The sequence below is a fragment of the Leptosomus discolor genome, chromosome 1, assembly GCF_034619465.1.
Source record: "Leptosomus discolor isolate bLepDis1 chromosome 1, bLepDis1.hap2, whole genome shotgun sequence".
NCBI classification, from domain to species: domain Eukaryota; kingdom Metazoa; phylum Chordata; class Aves; order Leptosomiformes; family Leptosomidae; genus Leptosomus; species Leptosomus discolor.
The window spans coordinates 24762089-24783340 of NC_141391.1; the positions used below are offsets into that span (position 1 = coordinate 24762089).

At 39.3% G+C, this 21252-nt stretch overlaps 1 protein-coding gene across 6 annotated transcripts in view; it reads left to right on the forward strand.

Moving 5' to 3' along the window:
• FRY (FRY microtubule binding protein) overlaps nucleotides 1-20919 on the forward strand; it is a 203075-nt gene extending 182156 nt beyond the window's left edge. For 3 of the 6 annotated variants that reach the window (XM_086481863.1, XM_086481869.1, XM_086481867.1), the window contains 7 exons: nucleotides 6533-6682; nucleotides 7543-7641; nucleotides 8112-8195; nucleotides 14683-14700; nucleotides 17664-17774; nucleotides 19894-20087; nucleotides 20661-20919. In XM_086481863.1, the coding sequence (XP_086337989.1) occupies nucleotides 6533-6682; nucleotides 7543-7641; nucleotides 8112-8195; nucleotides 14683-14700; nucleotides 17664-17774; nucleotides 19894-20087; nucleotides 20661-20919 (915 nt within the window). Of the gene's footprint in view, nucleotides 1-6532; nucleotides 6683-7542; nucleotides 7642-8111; nucleotides 8210-8868; nucleotides 8872-8940; nucleotides 9012-14682; nucleotides 14701-17661; nucleotides 17775-19893; nucleotides 20088-20660 lie in introns of all 6 variants that reach the window. The other 3 variants (XM_086481868.1, XM_086481866.1, XM_086481865.1) reach the window with 2 other exon arrangements.
• The last annotated feature ends 333 nt before the right edge of the window (nucleotides 20920-21252 follow it).

Genomic DNA, 21252 nt, shown 5'->3' on the forward strand with positions numbered 1-21252 from the left:
AAGGAGTCAAATGTACAAGCTGTTCTAAGAAATAACTGTCTGTTTTTACCTGTAACTGGTTTAAAAGCCCTTTTTAGTTGTTTCTCCTGCTTTATATGAGGCAGCTGCAGGATGTTTAGCCTGCTGCAGCAGTGTACACCGCGGCCAGGTAACCATGCAGAGTTTAAGTACCCATGATCTCAAAATACACAATTTTCTATTAGCGATGTGTACCGCACTAATAAATACACAATCTCAAGATCTTTTCATATCTTTAAGACTATCCTTGTAAGAAAGAAACATCATACAATAAGGGTCTCTTCTCCATCCTGTTTCCTGTGTGCTGCACCAGAGTTAATTGCGTGTTTTCTCTAGCTGCAGACTGTGTCCTCCTTTAAACACGACGCCACTGTAAATGCGGGTGCTTTAAAGGCATTCTTTTAAACACTGATAAATAACCATTTGGAAGGACAAAAAACAGTGCTAACTTGAGTGCATGACAGTTCAGTTTTGCAAATGAGTCCTGTATTTCTTCATGATGTGTATTTCAGCTCTTCTGCCATTCTGTCAGACCTAGCGGTTAATAGCCCTGTTCAAGTGTTTTGAGAGTTATTTATCCTTTTTGTTCTCTCTGAAGTGGTGAAAAGGAACTGCTGTCACACTTCTGAAAACTAAATAAATCATGCTGTGTAATGCAAGACCTAAACATTACCTTTAAAATACCTGTTTAACTCCAAATCCTGGCATGCACACACTACATTTGCTGTTGTGTTTGCCCTGTATTCAGAAGATAACCTACTCAGTTGATACTGGAGGAGAAAGACACAATACTGCTCTCAAAAAAGTTTTCAGTAACAGCAAAACCTGAATAATAAAAATATAAATAAAAGGTGTTAATGGTATCAACAAACCAGAATCTTCTAGCTGCAGTCACAGACATGTTTAGTTTAAAAAATACCTTTGTTCTCCTCTTCAGGATTAAAACGTAAGAGTATTATTTTCCCAGGTTTTTTTCATAAGATCCCAGCTTGTCTGGAATTGTATTGTGTTTACACCATCAAACTTAGCTACTCATCTGCTAACTTAAAAGACTTTTGACCCTCACCAACAGGAAGTTTCAGAAACAAGCCTGATATGTGCTAGGCTTGCAAAGCAAAGTACTGCCAAAATATTTAACTGTGAAACAACATCATTGTTTGGAGGAGCTTGTCAACTAAATACTTGGTGAAGTGAAAGAAGTGCATTTTCCAGGGCATCTACATTTCAGTCTGCATCAAGTTAATGGTATCTTGGATGTTTGCCCACAACACGCTAAACTTGTTTAAAATTCCTGAAATTATTGAAGTACTTTTCCTGTAAACGAGTCATAGCTCAGAGATCTCTGGATTATCTTTTCGGCTGCCTCTTTGTATTCCGACAAATCAAATGTCTTCTAGTAGACCAGCAAGTTCCAAGACAAGTAGATTTGAAAGCTAGCAAGTAGTTTCCACAATTGAGCCCTTTTGTTACAAAAAAACCTCCTCCCAGAAAAGGAAACCTGAGGTTAAGATAAAACATTTGGAGAATATTTCGTTATTGTTTACATTGACATGAAGCATAGTGACTATATGCAGGCATATACCTATTCATAATATGCTGGCATTTGGCATTATTATTCACAGTAGTCCCATTTCATAAAATATATACTGCATTCAGACCTTGCTTGAAAGATTTCAGTCACTGTAATCTGCACCCGGAAGTAGATAGCCGAGACGATAACTTACTATAGAACTGATAGTACATAAAATTGGAAAATAAATGTATTAGTGAAGTACTATACATGGATCCCAAAGTACAGTCTCTTGCTGTTTCACATTTTAATACTTTAAAACATTGTTCAAGACTCTTATCATCTTAGCTGTAGATGGATTGTTGCTTCTATGAATATCTGAAAAGGAAAGCAGTAAAGAAAGAAAACGTTTTCTTGAATCTAAATAGTCGACTGGTAAGATTTTGATGAAGCCATGACTGAAAAGCTTTGAGGAACTTACTTTCATAAAGTAAACTACAACTATTAAAATACATGAGTAGATGTGTGCTAGAAGGGACCTGAGAAGCTCATGTTCCTTATCTTGCCCAGGATAGGATCAACTATAACTTTCATTCCAGTCAAATGATTTTTAACTTTTTTCTCTACACTGTTCTTAACCTTTAGGCTAAGGTGAAACTTCACAGTGTTCCTAGGCAATGTAGTCCAATGATTAACTCTCCTTACTGCTTGAAAACTTCTTTTTCTGTGTTTTGTGCTCATGGCTTCTTGCTGTATACACAGTGGTACTTCTCTTCTTTGCAGTTGCTGCTTATATTTGAGGACTCATACCATGACTTCACCTACCACAAACTTGTGTTATTTAACCTCAGTTCACAGAATGGATCATAGAATCATAGAATGGTTTGCATTGGAAGGGACCTTAAAGATCACCCAGTTCCAACCCCCCTGCCATGGGCAGGGACACCTTCCACCAGACCAGGTTGCTCAAAGCCCCATCCAGCCTGGCCTTGAACACTGCCAGGGAGGGGCAGCCACAGCTTCTCTGGGCAACCTGTGCCAGTGTCTCACCACCCTCACAGCAATGCATTTATTCCTGATATCTAATCTAAATCTACCCCTCTTCAGTTTGAAACTGTTACCCCTTGTCCTGTCACTTACATGCTCTTGTAAAAAGTCCCTCCCCACCTTTCCTGTAGGCCCCCTTTAAGTACTGGAAGGCCACTGTAAGGTCTCCCCGGAGCCTTCTCTTCTCCAGGCTGAACAACCCCAGCTCTCTCAGCCTGTCCTCACAGGGGAGGTGCTCCAGCCCCCTGAGCATCTTCGTGGCCCTCCTCTGGGCCCGCTAGAGCGGGTCCATGTCTGTCGTATGCTGAGGACTCCAGAGCTGGATGCAGCACTGCAGGTGGGGTCTCACCAGAGTAAAGCTAGAGGGGCAGAATCACCTCCCTTGACCTGCTGGCCATGCTGCTTTTGATGCAGCCCAGGATGCAATTGGCTTTCTGGGCTGCGAGTGCCCATTGTTGGCTCATAGTCAGGTTTTCATCTACCAATACCCCCAAGTCCTTCTCTGCAGGGCTGCTCTTGATCCACTCATTGCCCAGCCTGTATTTGTGCTTGGGATTGCCCTGACCCAGGTGCAGGACCTTGCACTTGGCCTTGTTGAACTTCATGAGGTTTGCCTGGGCCCACCTCTCCAGCCTGTCAAGGTCCCTCTTTCAACCTTTCCCATAATTCACATTTTCTAGCCTTCTCACTGTTGCTATGGTATTACTTGAAAAGCAACAGCAAGTTCTGTATTTCAGCCTAATTCTTACCAGCATAAACTATAAGAGTATTATCTGTTTTATAGAAGTTATTCCTGTTTTAAAAACTCTCTACTAGCTGCTGCACAGTAGAATGCGGTTAATTATTTTCCACTTGTAACCCAATCTAGTATGCAGATATTTTTCTACAAAGTTTTGCCTTCCTGGTTACTCTCCGTCCTGAATGTGCTCTGTGGATTGTTTCATCCTAGGTTTACAACCTTGTCCTTCTTTCTTTTCCCTGCACCGCTTCTCCAGTTTATCATGATCAGTCTGAATTCTAATCCTGGCTTCCAAGGAGTTAGCAGCCCCTACAGCTCAATCATCCATGCATTTAATATGCATGTTGCATATTCCATTATTCAGTATTTTCATTAATGACTTGGTTAGTGCCTGAGACATTCCCCAATGGAATCCTACTCAATTTCTCTTTCCAGTTGGACAGTGAGCTGCTGATAATTAACTTCTGAATATGTTTTTGCACACTAGTTACCTCTAGACTGGGTTTCTCTGCCTTACTTCCAAGATAATAAATGAATTAATATATAACAGATCAATTGCTTCCCCTAATAGAAAATTTTAGCCTTTCATGTAAATTTAATAGTTTGATATGATTTGTTCTGACCAAGTCTGTACTGTCTATTATTCATCTCATATGTTCCCCCATTTCCTGAACTTTGTGTTTAATTCTTTTCCTCTTGGTTTTTTTGAGATAAGCAGTTTGCTCACCGTGTGTTCTGTGAGCTCTCAAAGATACTCATTATGGCCTCTAGGCCTCTTTAGCCAGTATTATAACTATCATAGCATGAATTTCCTGATCTGCAAACATGTAAAAATACCCAAGCCCTTAGCATCAAGATCTATTCTCACCCGAGTTTTCATAGATGTCTCGTTGTTACCTGTACACAGATGTCCTTTCTGGGAGCAATAAGGCAAAAGAAGGCATTAAATACATCAGTCTTTTGAGCAGCATCTATTAGTAGCTATTTCTCTCCATTGTGATTCCTTGCCCTTCCTCTTAACTATTTCTAGTTTACTTCTCAACATTCTCTCTTTCTTTTACTAGTTTGTTTGGCATCCCCCTCTCTGATTATTGTGCCTACATTGCCATGCTATTTTTGGTACCCAAGTTAGTAATTTAAGTTTCACTTTCTGTTCTTCTTTTTTGCATCAATATTTGCCTGAGTGAAGTATTTGTGATTCAGCCAGGTGTATGTCTTAATGTATTTTCTATCTTTCAGTGGCATAGCATGTCCTCTTTTTTTTTCCTAAAGGAAAGGCTACCTCTCATTATCTCCTTTCCCTGTGAAGTTATTTCTAATGGGCTTCTTCCTGCAAATTCTGAATGCATTGAAGTCTGTTGTATTATGTCTATAATCTGTCTCCTTCACTGCCTCGGATTCATAAACTCAATTATTCTTCCCCAGGAGGGCATTTCAGCACCTAAACAGGTTATCCAGAGCCTGAGGAAGTTCTGACCTTGGAACTTTCAAAATTCATCTAGACAAAACCATGGCTGACCTGATCTAGAGTTGGCAATGGTCCCACTTCGAGTTGAAGGTTGGGTCAGATGTTCTCCAGAGATCTCTTTCAACCAACTTCTCTTGGATTCTGTTCCATAATCTGTCTTTCTAAATTTCCTTCCACTTTTACATTCTCAGCTAGCCCTTTTCTGTTGGTTAGGATCAAATCTAGATCTCTTTCCTTTGCCAGAAGAGCTGTCAGCAACAGTTTCACTAAGACTTGGACTGAATCTTTCTTTTCGGAAGACATCATAGTAGTAAATCTCCAACTGTCACCAAGCCCTATGATTCAGATGATTCTGCTTGTTGCTCATAAAAATAATCATTTGCCTGGTTTGGTGGTAATTAGTAAGAGCCCCTTGCCTCTACTACAGACTCAGTGCAGCAGAGAATCTGAACCATGTGCTGAGTCCCATGTATAGCGCTTTGTTTCTCTGTTGAAGTAAGATGGTAGAAACGTAAGTAAAACAAGTATCAGCCTATCTGATCTTAACTGTGTTCAGATGGCCAGTTCAGATGCTTTAGAGACACATTCACAAATAAGGAGTTAGGAAATTGGTCTGTGGAGGAAGTTTCTCTTTAGCCATTTTATGAATTATTGATAGCATATACCCTACCTACAATGGGAGGGCTTACGTAGCTTTTTCTAAAAAATCGTTCAATCCAACTGCTTCCATTATCAATAAAGTCTGAATTCAGCTCACCTCATTTTAGGTACTTAACTTCAATGCTCCGGTGTAGGAGCAGTAACAGGTTATTTATGTGTCTGTCATCCAGACTGGTGTTTGGGAAGCACTTCTCTCCAGTGAGGCATGCTTACGGTAATACAGGTCCTAATCTACATTCCTCAGAGAAATGCTTATGGTAATGTGGAATGAATCATATAAAAATGTTGCATACCTTTATCTAAAAAAATATTTTCATGTTACTCCCACCTGCTGAGCAGTTGGCCTTAGTGAGATATAGTTTGGCAGTGAAACCTGCTGTGCATTTGTCAATATCATGCTTTCCGTTCCTGCAAGATTAATATATTTGTTTATTATTCACTTTATATATTAATCACTGAAAAGAAAGTACCAAGGCTAGAGTGTTTCTGGAAGACTAGACTGGTTTAGGACTCAAAACACAAAAAAAATCTGAGAATAATAATTCCTGGATGCAACACAGTATTTCTGGAGTCCTCCCAAGCAGCAGCAAAGTTTTAGTAAGAAGGTTTTTCCCACAGGGGAAAACAAAAGGTTTTTTTCTGATTTTTCCATGCTGCTGTTTGGCATTAGGATTTCCATTATACTATCTGATTAGCCACTTGACATGGAATCCTAACAAAACAATGCCCGGAATGGGCAGGAAAAGTAATGTGCTGATCAACTCTGTTAACTCTGTACAGCCAAGAAACGAAAAGCTACCTGTGGGTAAAAGTCTTTATAGAAATTGACTCATCTGTACAAGAAAGAATGTATTTCAGTAGTAGTTCTTTATGAATTCTGTAATTAGTTTCACAGCTGCCCAGCTGTACACTGTCTCCAGCATAACTATTATTCAGTATCCTTGAGCAGATGTTCAGTTCTCTACAGGGAGGTGGTCTCTTTTGCACATGTTATTGTGTGAGGAAAAAAAAGCATCCCATTTGTTTACAAAGGAAAGAAGCTTCTACTTGAATAAAGACTGTAATAAAACCCCTTTATTTTGTGTTCCAGAATATTCAGAAAAGATTCTGCTTCCTAACCTGCGATGCAGCTAGTTACTTGGGAGACAACCTGCGAGGAATAGGCTCCAAGTTTGTGAGGTCTTCTCAGATGTTAACGTCGTGTTCAGAATGTCCCACCCTTTTTGTAGATGCAGAAACGGTGAGTATATTTCTTTCAAAAGGCTTGTGCTTCATTGCAGTGTGTTATTTTACTGGCTGTTTCACTTCTGAGCAACTCTTGAACAGATATGTCAAAAAGGTACTCACCTCCTATCCCTAATTTTTACCTCTTGTTCTTAACCAAATTTCCATTAATTTTTCCTATTATTTTATTAGGTAAGTACTGGCAGATGGGCAATATAGAATCATAGAATAGTTATGATGTGTTGAGCCTGCGTGCCAAAAACCAGCATAAAACAGGTGCCTACTGAACCCTGTTGGCTCCACAAATGGAAAAGGAGAAGCTATTTTTTACATAGTTCAGCATGAAAGATGGTAACATGTTTAGTGGTTTCGTTTGAGACAACTGTGGCGTGCGCTGGATGATAAAAGTATATACTAGGGAATGAACGAGATGGCTCTTCCCGTTCTTTTCATTCTGGCCCATGTTAATCCAGAGCATCAGGACACTGTGGCCTCACACAGAAGTACTGAGGTAGGAACTTGCAAAGTGTAATCTTGGGCCCACGGCTGTGGCCATGGAAGAGCTGTCCCTGACGTCATCAGAGAGCTGTGGGGATTAACTAGTTAAGCTTTGTGCAGCACTTTATTTTAGAGAAGGCTTCTGCAAAGCTGTTAAACACAGAACACAATTTCAATTTCATATTATCATGGGTGCAACTTTTGCTACTGAGTTTTCAATATAGTCTTCTATTTATGTGTCTTTTTGCATAAATAGAAATATTTTTCAGTATTAGACTCCATAAATCTAAGTATTCTTCTGCAAGAGCTTCCTACTCTTCTAATATTTTTATTCTTTTATAGTGACATTTACTAGACCTTTTGATTTCATTTCTCCAGCTGCTCTCTTGTGGCCTCCTTGAAAAGCTGAAGTTCAGTGTTTTAGAACTGCAGGAATACCTGGACACATACAACAACAGGAAAGAAGCAACGCTCTCGGTATGCTGGATTTTATGTTCTTGGTTTTGTATGTGTGTATACTTAATGCTATGTCAGGAGACTACAGATACACTCAAATCTGTTTAAACTAATATTCAGTAGAAGAACACGTTTCAGATACTTGATTATTAAATGTTTCTTCCTGAGTGTATGAACTAGAACTAAAAAAATAGTATTGTATCCCTTAATTTTAGAAACATTGGCATCTTTAATATTCCTGGTCTCTCCTTTCTCCTATTCAGTAATGAATTCATTTTCTTGATTTATGCAATTGAAACACTAACAGAAGTCAAGACTACACTGTTTAAATTATAGTCAAAGCAGATTGTCAGCCTGTGTAAATAAAAAGTGCAATTGAAAAATTTTATTTGTTTACATGCTGTGCTGTGAAAATAAAATACTTCTTGCCTTCCTTCAAATCAAACTATAGGCCTTATTCATATCTTCTTTTAATTTCTCTCTGAAAACAGTGGCTTGCAAACTGCAAAGCAACATTTGCTGGGGGCTCACGAGATGGAGTTATTACCTGCCAGCCAGGGGACTCAGAAGAGAAGGTAGTGAATAAGCAGTATTATTTCTCTCCCATAAAGTGGCAATGTGTGATATATCTTGTTCCCAGACCCACAAGCGCCTGCTGTACTTCCTCCTTGTCTCTCTGATGGGCTTGAGCATAATCCAGTTTTCACACTTAAGGCTTGAAGGTATTGTCTCATTCCTGGCCACAGGAAAAGGGAAGTATTCAGAGGCAATACTTCTGCCTTCCGAGTCTAGACAAGGCAGTAGAGCTAACCCTGCCTGGGTCCTGTGTGGGCTCTCCCTTTTAGAAAGATGTTGCAGCAGCATTTTCCCACCATGCAGTGTCTCTGAAAATCGCTCCTGGTCCACTGTGCTTCCACATTACGCCCATTTTATCTATGGCTGCTGTTACAGCCTCGGGTCTGCCCAACAGCAAGACTTACCTGGTTGTAATACACTTAAATTACAAAATAATGACTGTAAAGTGGCCCGTGAAATAATTTATGCTGTAGATAATTATTTATAGTTAAAGCAAAATATCTCTTTATCACTTTTGAACAAAAGCTGTACGCGCATATGTGCATAATACATATGCACATAAATATAGATATATATTTGGTGTGTTAATTCCAGTTGAGAAATCAGTCTTTTCAGAAATCAGCACCATCAGCTGGCATCCCTATTACTTGGTATACTAAATATAGGAAACAGATGGTATCTTAGTGGTGTAGAATGAGTTGAGAAATATTATTTCGTGGGTTTTCTTCCTTTTGAAGGAAAAAGGAAGGATGGAAGAAAGACGGGGCTGGAGAGAATTAGCCAAAACCAGGAAGCAGCAACAGCTTATAGAAAAAAGGGACATCTCCTCTTTCCGTGTATTTTAACTTAAAAACAATAATGATGACATTTTCAGAAGACACAGTTGCCTGTTGTAACCATTTTTTCCAAATACCTTGTTCTATTCTTATGTTGGTTTCAGTTTGTCTGTTTTCTCTCCCAAATCGCTTTATTTTCTCCTGGCTTTATCTTAACCTCTTTCCCACTTCTATGGATTTGTCATCCTGTCTTTGAATTCCCTTGATTTTTTTTTTTTGGTGCCATTTCCTAAGAATCCCAGATCCTTGCCACCCCTGCATTTTGGCTTCATTGACCTTATTAGCAAATATAATTTGCTAATAAATCCTCTGGGTGCAATCACAGGTAGTGGGAAAACCGTTCAATCTTCCCCTGCCTGGTATTGGCACCAGCAAAAGTTACAGACACCTTCCAATGCCTTTAGATAAGATACTGTCTCTTCTGTAATTGTAATAGTGGACAGGGAAGTTACAAGTAAGCTATTCTCAAATTTAAAAAAAGAGAGACCTGGAATACATGCTACTACCTCTCCTGCAAATGCATCAGGAGAGGGAGATAAAGTATATGTAGGGAGGCATAACTATTGGAACGTGCAAGGGCTTTCTCTTCCCACTGACGCATAACACCCTGAACAGTGACTTCAGACTGTAGTGTTACATATCTTGCTGTATACAGCTTAACTTACCCTCTTCATCCCTCCTTTGGGAATCCATAGAATGGGGTGGAGGATCACACATCTTGCTGATAATCTACATTGTTTCTTTTTTTTTGAAAAAGTAGAGGAGAGAGAATGCTGAGGATAAGGAATAAACTGTGATGTGAGCTCACATAGCTGGGCTAAATGCATTTAGAAGTTAATAAATGTCATATTCCACTTGTGTGTGGTTTTTTTTAATGAGGTGTTCTCTCAGAATAAATGTGTGTTTTGTGAAGCTGGGGTTAGTATTATTACTGCTTATCAAAACAGACTGAAAAGAAGGGTTTCTCACTCCTGCAGGAATCCCTGGTCTCTCCCCAGCATTGTTCCTTCATCCCAAAATGCATTATTCCTTGGAAGTTGACAGGATGGTAGGTCTTTGATCAACAGGCACATTTCTTTTTCTTCGCCTTCTCATTCACCTGTCAATTGAAGCAGCTCTTCCCAAAGGAACACTCTGTTTATTCAACAAAAGTGTAATGGGAGGAAGAGCCCAGGGAAACTGAGGAATTGTCGTTAGGAAGGGACAAGGAAAAATTACTCCTAGAGTAGCAAGTATTTGTCCTCTTCTCTTTCCTCTCCTCTTCTCCCTCAACCTGAAAGGCTAAAGGATTTAATAATTCTAGGAAAAAAAAAATCTGTCTTACAGTGATAGTCACAAGGGAACCTGCCTAAACCCCTTAACTCATTGAGGGTTAGACTAGGGCCTGAAATCCTGCTAAAAACTTCTGGCATAAAAAAATTGCTTAGCTAAGCACAAACCCAGGCTACTTCTGGAAAAGGTCCAGAAATTACTGTAAGAAATAAAAAAGCAACATCTTGCTCTATAGAAAGCAGAAGTCTTAGATTCTTAGACCTCCTCCCCTGTTAAAAAGCTTGAGGTGAAAATACTCCTCTCTGCAGACAAGGCAGACGTAAGACCAAATTCACAACCTCACAGAATGGTGGGGATTGGAAGGGACCTCTGGAGATCATCTAGTCCAACCCCCCTGCTAAAGCAGGTTCGCCTACAGCAGGTCTCGCAGGATCGTGTCCAGGTGGGTTTTGAATACCTCCAGAGAAGGAGACTCCACAACCTCCCTGGGCAGCCTGTTCCAGTGCTCTGTCATCCTCAGAGAAAAGAATTTTTTCCTCATATTGAGGCAGAACTTCCTGTGCTCCAGTTTATGCCTGTTGCCCCTTGTCTTGTCACTGGGCACCACTGAAAAGAGCCTGGCCCCATCCTCTTGACACCCACCCTTTAGATATTTATAGGTGTTGATAAGGTCCCCTCAGTCTCCTCCAAGCTAAAGAGCCCCTGGTCTCTCAGACTTGCCTTGTAGGAGAGATGCTCCAGTCCCCTCATCATTTTTGTAGCCCTCCGCTGGACTTTCTCCAGTTTCTTCAACTTTAGCACAAACAGTTGCATCACAAATGCCTGCTGATGCTGGTAACTAACTTGGCACCAGTTTCTCTAATCAGATCTTATTTCAAAATAATTGCACATGATTTGTTGACCATTGTTACTATTACTGAAAATGGGCAAAGGCAAAAATTGCTTATTCTGACATTAAAGAAGCTTGAAATAGAAGTTGTCTAGGTCAGCTACTAGAGCTAGCAACTTTTCGAAAATTGGGTAAAAGCGTCATGTCCCAGAATGTCTTTCAGCCCCTTATTGTTGCAACAGATGACATGAGGTGGATGTGTCTGTGATTTGTAAGCTTTGATGCTACGTTGAGCAACAGAGGCTCAAGGACATAGGAGTGGATTTATAGGCAAAAGATAACTGCACATACTATTGTGCCGTCTGCCCAGGTATAACAGTCTTAGATGAGTACAGCTATCAGTACAGTCTTCAACTTTACTGAATGAGGGGTTTTTTTAATCTAGTCAAAGACTGGTTTTGTTTGTTTTTTTTTTTTACTGGAAAAGAGATACATGGAAGATCCTATTTTTCTTGTCAATTAGCACTGCTAATTGAAATAAGTTTTTATCTCCTAATGAGACATTCAGTTTACTCTGTAAGTGTAAAGTCAGTGTTACACCTTTCTTAAACCTTGCTCATCCCAAAGCTCACCGTAAGCTAATGGATGTGGGCTTTGCAAACTCAAACTGTTAATGGATATTTAAAGCATGCTGCACCCCATTAAAATTGGCCCCAAAAATTCAGAATGCACCTGTTGCTATGAGTTTCCCTGTGGCTAAAGGTTCAATTACTCTCGGCCACCAGTAAGACGAGAGGTGTACCTCTTGGGACCATAATCATCTGGAGTTGACCTGAGTTACAGTAAAGCTCAAGGCACAGTGAGTCTCAGTAAGTTAGAAATTCTTAATAATCAGTAATCAGTTATCTGACTGTTATTTGACAGATCCATGGATTGACAAGGAGGTAAAATTGGCCCAAACAGTCACTGTTCTAAAGGAGGAACACAGCTGTGGTTTTGATTTCTCCAGACAAAAGAGTTTCTACTGTCCTTCAAGTCCAGTGGGTATTTAAGAATGCCCATCATATGCTGTATCTCTTTTATATACAAATTTGTATATATACACACACTTTCCTAGATTGTGGGAAAAGCTTTTGTCTGCTGGAATGTCAAATAGAATACCTTAATAAAATGCACTTGCAGTTAAAAACCCTTGCACACAGCAGTTACTTTGTTATGGTGGGACTCTCCTGTGCCAGTAAATGACTAAAGACTGTGTTGCCATCAGTGTTATGTCTTAAGAAGTAATTGTGTAACCCTCATCTCTTTTCAGTTTGTAAAAATGATTCCTTGAAAAAAGAAAGAAGGCCCATGATCTAAAGATTACTACTTTGCTATGTTCCTGGTCTGCTCATAGTACAGAACAGTAATTCTCTGTCTCAATAAAAAACTAAATTAAAGGGTTGCTGCTAGGGGTTGTGTCCTTCTTAGGTCTAGCATTTACTAGCTGCATAAGGGACTATGCAAGTGATCCAAATACTCTAACCATTCAGTATTTTCAGCTGACAAAACCACTAATGGTGTAGTGTCTATCAACTAATCCAAAACAACACTTCCCCTATGATAGTAATTAAACTAGAACCTGAGGAGAGTGAAGGCTAGGATCATTCCACCTGAGCCCTTACTGCTGGGGACTAGAAGAAAGGTCACTTAGTCCAACAATTAATGTCTTTTCAACTTCCAAGGAATATTTCATTTTGTGCTAAAAGAGTGGGGAAGATAAGTTAGAATCATGAGCATTGCAGAGCAATGTGGAGTTGAGCATCAGTAGTTTAGGGAGATTTTTTATCCAGTATATTTTCTTTCAGTGAAGAAGAAGGGTTTTTCATGTAATGTGAAATCCCTTCCCCACCCCGTTTTTGGCTTACCCTGGTTTTTGGCTTGCCCTGGTTATGGAAGCAGTACAGAGAAGACAGTATCTTCTGGAAAAAAAAGACCATGGAATTCACTTATTGGCTGCTCCCCACCACCCCGACTTCTTTAAAGTAAATTCCATGGCAAATTAGAAATTATATGTAGATTCCAATGTTTTTGAAAGTCCAAATGAAACTTGGTGGCATGCTAAACTTCAGAGCAGCTTAAATTAGAGACAAACAAGATTTGAAAAACACAAGCCAGCACACCTGTGGATTTACTAGAGCACAGTGATCTGTCTGCTCTTGTCCTCTTCTTATCTTGAATTTAGCTTTACAAAGCTTAATCTACGTGAACTGCGTGGAAGCCAAGATATAAAGGGGTTTTGTCAAGAGTACCAAATAAAAGAAAAAAACTATTCAAGCAATGTTAAAGGCATAAAATTAAACATTGTAAGAGCTTAAAGCTTAGTTTTTATAGAAGAGTAGTGCAGGATTTAGGACAATAGTTTTCATACATTTTTTTTAATAATAAGGCCCGTGGAAAAAAAGCCAGACTGAAGTACATTGTTAGGCTATACAAAGTCAGCATTATTTCACATTTCTGTGTTTGGTGCCTTTGTATTAACAGTAAGGTATATAATTTTAATAAGAATTCCAAATGTTTGTTAACACTGTGTGCATATGCACTGACATCAGGCTGTAACTGGGCAGATGTCATTGTGTTTGTTAGCTACAGCATTTACATAATGACTCTGTTCATCTCAAATGTCATGAGAATGTAATATATATAAAATAAGAAATGTACACAGAGTGCAAACGTTAGCTCTTGGCGAAGAAACAAGGAACACTATTTTGAGGAGAGAAGTTAGTCCCCTAATCTTTGAAATACTGAGGTAGGTCAATTAGAATTTTTATTACTATTGCAACAGGACTTACACTGCCATTTTCATAGCTCCAGAATTACGAATCAGTGAATCATTACTGGTGAGAGGAAGGAATACAAAGCTGTCTCAACTTGTGGCATTGCCATGTAGTGAAACCAAACTGGCACTTTCCATGGATTTTTTTTGTCTTAAGATAGTTGTAACTTAAAAATTGTATGCAAAATGTTTCCATTGTAATGTGCCAAGTAATAAACCGAGCAGTCACAAACCCTATCCTGGAAATTTAATTAGATCTATTACGTCCAAAAATAGAAGTATTTCTAAATAACAGCATATTTATAAATAACAAAGTTCAGTTCTGTTTATCACTTGAAAACCCTGCCTAATTTTTGAGTACTTTGCAATATGAGCTCTTTTTAATAAAAAAGAAAGCTAATTTAAATAAAAGTGTTATTTCAAGAGATTTCTAACACAATTTCACTGTAAGTTCCTGAGCTACTGAGTGGGATAAATCAAAATTAATAAATCTGAAGATCTAACTGAGGATGTTTAGACTGTAATTTACCATTAGAATTAAAGCTTGATTTTATTAAGAATGCTGTGCATGTTGTATGTGATATTTCCAACCAGTTATCAGGTTGAGGCAAGCATTGCTAATACTGCTGACAAGTTATGCTATTAAAGATGGGCTGTGCTTCCTATTGCATGCATTACACTGACACTATACTTTCTTTCCTTTCCTTTTCTCCTGTGCCATGCTTGCTGTGTAGCAAATGGAATCTCTTGCAGTAAGTTGAAGTTCTTTCATATTCTTTGTCCATCTGTAGATGGACTAATACACCCCAATTTTACTGATTTACCTCTAAGCATGTTTTCCTTTTTTCGTAAAAATTTTCCTGTAGAATATGTGGTTCTACATGCAGTGACTAAAATAAATTACTAAGGTGTGTTTTGTGTAATCTAAAAATACTGTGCCAAAATTCTGACACCTTCATATGCTGTTTTAAATGGTAATTTACATAAAATTTAAAAAAGCAAGCCTTTGAATGGATATAATGTGGTGGAGTGCAAGATCAAATTTTTTGTTATTTTAAAATGCGTAATTTCCAATTTGTCCTAATGAAAAACTACAATTTGTAGTTGACAGTTCTGTTTCAAATTGGTTTTGTTTATATGTTGATGGATAGTTTCACCACTGTTGATTGGTTTCTAATACTTATTCAGGAAGAACAAAAATTGCATTGCTTGATATGGTGACTAAATACTGAGTGAGTCAAACTTGAGTCTTCAATTTGACCTCAGTTTGTCTTCATTCAGGTTAGCAGCCAGAAGGGTGAAACTGAATTATTGTTCTCCAAGGACTGAAAAAAAATCATGTGTTACATGCCAAGCTATTGTGAGATTTTTATTATTTTTTAAATCATGTTATGCCGTGTCCTGGTTTTCAATTAATTTTTAACTCCCTGACAACTTCAAGTATATGTGTGTTTAACTCCTACGTAGTGTTGCCAGTTCTCCAAAATTTGAATAGAGTGAATTTGATCCCTACTGGAGAACCTCGGGCTGTGTCCCTACTGGTGGATTACAGAGGACCAGGGAGCAAGCGTGTGTCCCTGTGCTGACGTTAGGGCTGAAGGGGTTGGCACCTTCCCTGGCCGGGGCGCCAGCCAGCCCCTGACACGCCCGGGCGTGGTGGGAGAGAAGACAGAAGCCAGACCCACTTCCAGGAGGCCATATCTAAACAGTCACTCTTTATTTTTGGAGGAGAACAGTTAGCCACACAGACACAAGCTTGGCAGTGCTCCATGGCCTCAGTTACAGAGAATGGCCTCTGGGCAGGTTTATTTAACAGGCTGCATCCCTCATGCCCTACCTTTACATTCTCTCGGCCACCGATAGGTTTTATCCCTGCCCACAACTTGGTTCTGTCCTAGCAGATCGCACATCTCTTCCTCCCTTTTTTCCCCACCATGGATCTGCTGGGCCTTCCTTCAGCTCCTGTGGGTCTTTGCTGTCCTATCAGGCCTGGTGGGATTCCTCCCTTCCATTTGGGGCAGGAACACTCTGACCCTGCTCACCAGTAACAAACATTAAACATACTGACTCAGATACCAGAAAGAGTTTATCCATGACAGCACAAAGCTCAGACCAGACGAATTTCCAGTGCTGAACTCCGCTGCCATGGCAGAGCAGCACTGAGGTGTGAGCAGCCCTGTCTGCCTGGCCTTCAGCAGGACAAATCTGGCCAGCCTGATGCCTGCTGGCTTGGTGCTCTGCTCCAGCTCCCGCTCTCCTCCATAAACCTCCTTCAGAGGGACACTGGCTCTCCGTACGTTTGGCAGTGCCCTTGGGTGACTGTTCATAGGTGAGTAGTTGGTGTCCACCTCTCCCTGACAAACAGCTGAAATTTGCTGAAGAACTTCGCTTTTTGACCTCAGCCCCTCAGCTTGTCTGGCTGGTACAGAAATTTTGGGAACTGGAACGCTAAGGATGTGGGTCTAATTTTGGCTTATTAATAAAAATCCTGGCAATTAAATATTAAACCGTATGTAAATAAACACTTCAGTCAAATTAATGTTTGTAATGTTTTTAAAGTCCTTTTTATTAGTATTTGTGCTGGCATTTGCACAGACCCCAGTTCAGCAAATAGCTGAAGTAAGTGCTGGTAGCTAAGCCTGTATGAAGTGCTTTAAGGAAGCAAAGACATCAATAGCCTCTTCGTCTTCTTTTCTGCCATGTTTTGCATGAAACTCTGCTCTGGTTCCTCCAAGCAAATGGAAAGATCACTGAGCCCACCCTTGGCCACTGTGTCTGTAAGAGACGAGAAATCAAATGCGGTTTGAAGTCTGTAAGGCTTTCCTGCCAAAGGGTCAGGAGGCCTCCTGACTTGTACTTGCAGAATTCTCACTTCTTCCCATAATTTGCCAAAGATTAAATATTCCTCCCTTCCCCACCATGATCCATCTGTGGAACTGAGACTCCCCCTCCTGACAGACACACAGACACCAGGCCCATAAGCATATTCACTTCTCTGGCAGACATGCCCATCACATGCTACTTCAGTGTGTCTGACACCTTTTGTGTGGTGCTGTGCATTGCACTGGAAAAAACAAGTTAATATTCATAGAAAAGTTATCTACTTAATCTTGGAGAATAAATTATAGAAGGCAGATGTTCTCTTACACGTTAAACTCCATCCATCTGTTGTATAGTTTCTTTAAGATGGTGGAAAATCCATGAGCTGAGGTTGAAGTTGCAGAGCTGGCATTTCCTCCTGGATTTACTGCCTCTCTTCCTCCCCCCTCAGAGAAGCAGGCAGGAGCTTTGTCTCTCTTCATCAACTACTTTACTGCTTCTCTCTTGGATTTCCATCCTCTCAGAAGAGGTCTTTGACCAATTCTGAAGTTTTAAAGAGTTTTATGTTCTATGCAGCAATTTCCCCCATAGTCTGCCTCTGCTTTTCAGCTGCAAACTGGAGACAGTGAAGCTAACCTATATAAACTGCTTTGAGATTGATCCTGACGTGTGCTACATGAGACCTAGCCATCATCATTTTGATTTTCAATGTTGTATATGACTTACCTGCAGAAGAAAGAACATGACTTGTTTTCTGAAATAGTATATGATCATACTTCAGTAAAATAATGGTTTTTGAGAACTGAACTATCTCAATGTGTTTTATTAGTTATGAAAATTATCCCAGCTCACTGATCTTTATTATTTATGTCTTCTCCTACAAATCTTCCCTTAGCAATTGGAACTGTGTCAGAGATTATATAAACTGCACTTCCAGCTGCTGTTGCTTTTTCAGTCCTACTGTAAACTCATCGGACAAGTGCATGAAGTCAGTTCCATGCCAGAGGTATGTAACAAAATACAAAGTCTTACACCGAAAATATCGCTTTACTTCATATTCTTATTTTTCTTTCTATGGATTTACACCAAAGATTACTCTGTTTCACCCTAAATATAAGTCTGCAGATAGAATCCTTGAATACACCAGCATCCACATTAAAACATAGTCGAGTTGCTGTATTTTTTGTGATAGATTGTACTTTCAGAGACTGGATCTTTTATACATTCAGTCTTCAAAAGTCGTTTCAGTCAGTGGTAATGAACTAGAATGATGTATGAAGTCTTAACTTCACTCACGCTCCTTACATATAGCAAGGGCTCACACTGTGTGAACATCCGTAAAAGTGATTTATTTTTATTTTAATTGAGGCCTTGATTTTTAGGGAAAATGAGCCTTCTTCACATACCCAGAAAATATCCTTTTCCTAGATCATGACTGATTTTATCTGAGCTTTGTGGAGATACTTAGACCAGAAGCACTTGTTAGCATGAAAATAACAAAATAATTTGCTAAATTAATCTTAGTATGGATTCAAAATTAAGGGTTTTGCTGGAATAATGTATTGTAATGTCCTGCCATATAAACTGTCTCCATTGCATGTGCATTATACTAGAAACATCAGCAGCAGTTTTTGACAAAAAAGTTGGGTTTTCATCCTCTCATACCTGAGCAAGCAAAGGTGTGTAGTGTAGGACTGCTTCATATTCTGACTGCAGGTGTACTGCCTGATCTTGTTCTGTGGATAAACAAATAAAAATCAGTTTAATGTTTCCAAAAAGTATTAAATCTTTAAAAAAATATAATTAACTAAATACCCTCATGTCATAAGTCTTTTTAATTCTGTGATTTTTGCAAGCTTTCTTCTTTAAATATTTTTGACACAGTACGCCATCGCTTTTTACCCAAATAGCCTTTTGTTTTTAGATGAATCTATGTATCTTACTTTAAAAAACACTTCACAAGAACAATACTGTTAGTCGAATTTATTTTCAGGAGTTGCATAAAATATGTAAAACTTTGAAATATCTTTGAGGCGATGACTTTGAGTTGAATGATCATCATTTAAGGAGAGATTTAACTTGCCATTCCATATATATTTTTCTTTTGGTAAGGTGTATATATTTTAAACTACTGAGGGGAAGAAGCTGTACTTTGCTTGTGGCTGTAAAACAAAATGTGAAGCTTAAAAAATATATTTTATGACAAATTCTAGTAGTTCAGAGATTGTCTATAAAGGGAAATGGTTTGTTTTATCAGATGCGCTGTAGTACTACAGAGTTTGAATTCTTATTGTATCTTACGGGACTGTTCTGAACACTGGCTCATAATGTGACTGGACTGATCACTTTTGAGAGAAGACAGGACAGTAGGCACCTAGTCTTAGAGCAGTCTAAATTTTAGAAATCTTTTGCGTTCCTTGTAAGATAATTGATTTCTGTAACTGTATGTCACAGCTATGGTTTTGTTAGATTGTTAGAAATAATGCGGCTTATGAAATGGGAAACACTAATATGAGGAATGGCTGTTTTACCATGAAATTTGCATATTTTGATGGAGCCATAAGCTATTATTTTAAAAAAGCTCCATTGTTAGTTTATGTGACAGTGGTTATTTTTAGGATGTATGAGCATGAAAAGGCAAATCTTTAGAAATTATCTATTCACTTATAAATTATTTGGGAGTCTTGTGCCGTATTAACTTTTCAGGCTGACAAAGGGTTATATATTCCTGTCCATCTGTTAATCATATCAGATCCTGCATGTGTTGTGTAAATAAATAACAAAATCATTACTAGGAGAAATACACATTTCCATAAACTGTTCCACTATGACATGAAAGAAGTAGCAGGGGTGAAAAATAAAAGATTGTTTAGATGTGCTTCTGCATTTTAGCAAGCCAAAACTACAGTATGAAGTTAAAGGAATCACAAAGCTTAAACCCTGTAGTTTGTGTTTTCCCTATATTGTACAGAGCACAGAGATCAAGAAATGTCCTTGAGTTAAAGTGGGGCCTTTTCCGTAGTACGCACGTCCAATGTAGTAGTAAGAACAGACTTGAAACACCTACTCCCTTTGTGCCTATGGAGAACGAAAATACCCATCTCTCATCTTTCTCCTTGGAACAGCTGTTAAATATGTCGAGAGAACTGAGTGAGTTGAAGAAAAATCTTAAGGATGCTACTGCTGCCCTCGCAGCTGAGCCTCTGACGACAGAATCTGAGCCCACATTCAACTCTACGGAAGCGGCTATTCAGTCCATGCTGGAGTGTTTGAAAAACAATGAACTTGTTAAAGCCGTCCGACAAATAAGAGAATGCAGGCAAGTTTTGCTACATGGCTCGTATTAGACTTTCATGTTATTACAAAAGTATGCATTTATTATCTTCCTAACTTTACACTAAATGTAATGTGCTGAGTCAGCATAAATAATGTGTTTCAACAGGTTACATGGGGGCATTGATATTACTGACTTTTGCAGGGGTGTGCCACAAGCAACGGTATCAAATCAGTAATATACGAACGTATGCCTGCAGCAATTAAGGTGTTTAATTACATTGCGTAGATTGAAAGTACTCTGTGAGGCTCCTTTTATAGAGCTCATTCCTTACAGGTGTATGTCACTGGCATCAGCTAACATTCAGCCCAGCTTCACTTTCACTTATTTGAATGAGTTTTCTTAAGCTCTTTTTTTTTTAGGTAATTGCGCTTTTATGTGATCTCAGTGCCTGATACCAGAGTCTGAGTAACAAATGAGTAGCGTAAACCGGCGAGTTGCTTTTGGCTGATAAGCACGTGCGAGTCAGTTCTCCGTGTAGAGATCTCTATCACCTGGTTTCCGTCTGTGCTAATACACCCATAATGATACGCACATTCTTTTCCGGTTTGCTTGCAGGATTTTGTGGCCCAATGATATCTTTGGAAGTAGCTCTGACGATGAAGTCCAGACACTACTGAACATTTACTTCCGGCACCAAACCTTGGGTCAGACGGGCACCTATGCACTGGTGGGCTCCAACCAGAGCCTGACTGAAATCTGTACCAAATTAATGGAACTGAATATAGAGATCCGCGACATGATTCGCAGAGCTCAGAGTTACCGGGTCATCAATACTTTTCTTCCAGACTCCAGCATTTCCGGCACAAGTCTCTGACAGGACTTTTGTGTCCTCTTTCAAGCTGGGAGTGCTGCCCTGTTGGAGTGAGGTGGCTCAATGTCTTCTCAGCCTTACAAAGGTTTGGTCAAACTGTACTCACTCTTGTTACATTTAGGATTTCTTCTAAAAAGATATGGGCTGAACTTCAAATGTGTAGCAATACTGTAAGGACAAAGGTAGCATAGAGCATCTGGGACAACATCCTTTGTTCTCTGTTGCACAAAACCCAGTTAGCATTTCACTGAGCAACTGCAACTCACTACTGAAGAAGTGACTTCCATTGCATACCAAAGCCTACTACACTGAACAGTACTTCCTTTATAGCAAATT